A 569-nucleotide genomic window follows, 5' to 3' on the forward strand; every position below is an offset into this window, starting at 1 on the left:
ATATGTGTGTGTGTGTGTGTGTGTATATATATATATATATAAGTGTGTGTGTATGTATGTATATATGACTTCAGTCGGTGACCACCTACTTGCTGATTTTTGTGTGGGATGCGGTTGGATTCTAACTCAACATACCAGTTTTCAGCTCAATCACTGCTTCAATGGAAACCTGCCACACTTCCAAGATACCTGCAACATACCGCCTCAGAGTTTGCAATCACCGCTGCACCTCATATGCCATAGCAGAACTAAAGATGGTCTACCGTTGCCTCCCCTTAACGCCGCTACAAAATGCAACAGATCTCATTGGAGAACGGCGGTATAGACCAACTAATCACACAGTCTCTGCCCCAATGGAACCCAGCCACACACACCCAAGACCTGTGCAACATGCTCAATCTCATCATAGCCATGTTTGCACCCCCCTCGTTGGCGGCTGCGTCGGTCGACACCACACAATCGGCCAACCCAGGAGCCGCTAGCATGTATGTGGTGGGAGTAAAATGTGTATGAGTGAGTGCACTGAGCTTACAATATACATACCAATACACACACACGTATATATATAT

At 46.0% G+C, this 569-nt stretch overlaps 1 protein-coding gene across 1 annotated transcript; it reads left to right on the forward strand.

Moving 5' to 3' along the window:
• Positions 1-291: 291 nt before the first annotated feature.
• Positions 292-485, forward strand: SARC_18216 (hypothetical protein; the record flags this gene model as incomplete). Its single annotated transcript, XM_014287704.1, has 1 exon — positions 292-485. A coding segment is annotated over one exon (194 nt), but the record flags the coding sequence as incomplete, so codon positions are not given.
• Between the last annotated feature and the right edge of the window lie 84 nt (positions 486-569).

Source organism: Sphaeroforma arctica, assembly GCF_001186125.1.
Source record: "Sphaeroforma arctica JP610 unplaced genomic scaffold supercont1.14596, whole genome shotgun sequence".
In the NCBI taxonomy this organism is placed as follows: Eukaryota; class Ichthyosporea; order Ichthyophonida; genus Sphaeroforma; species Sphaeroforma arctica.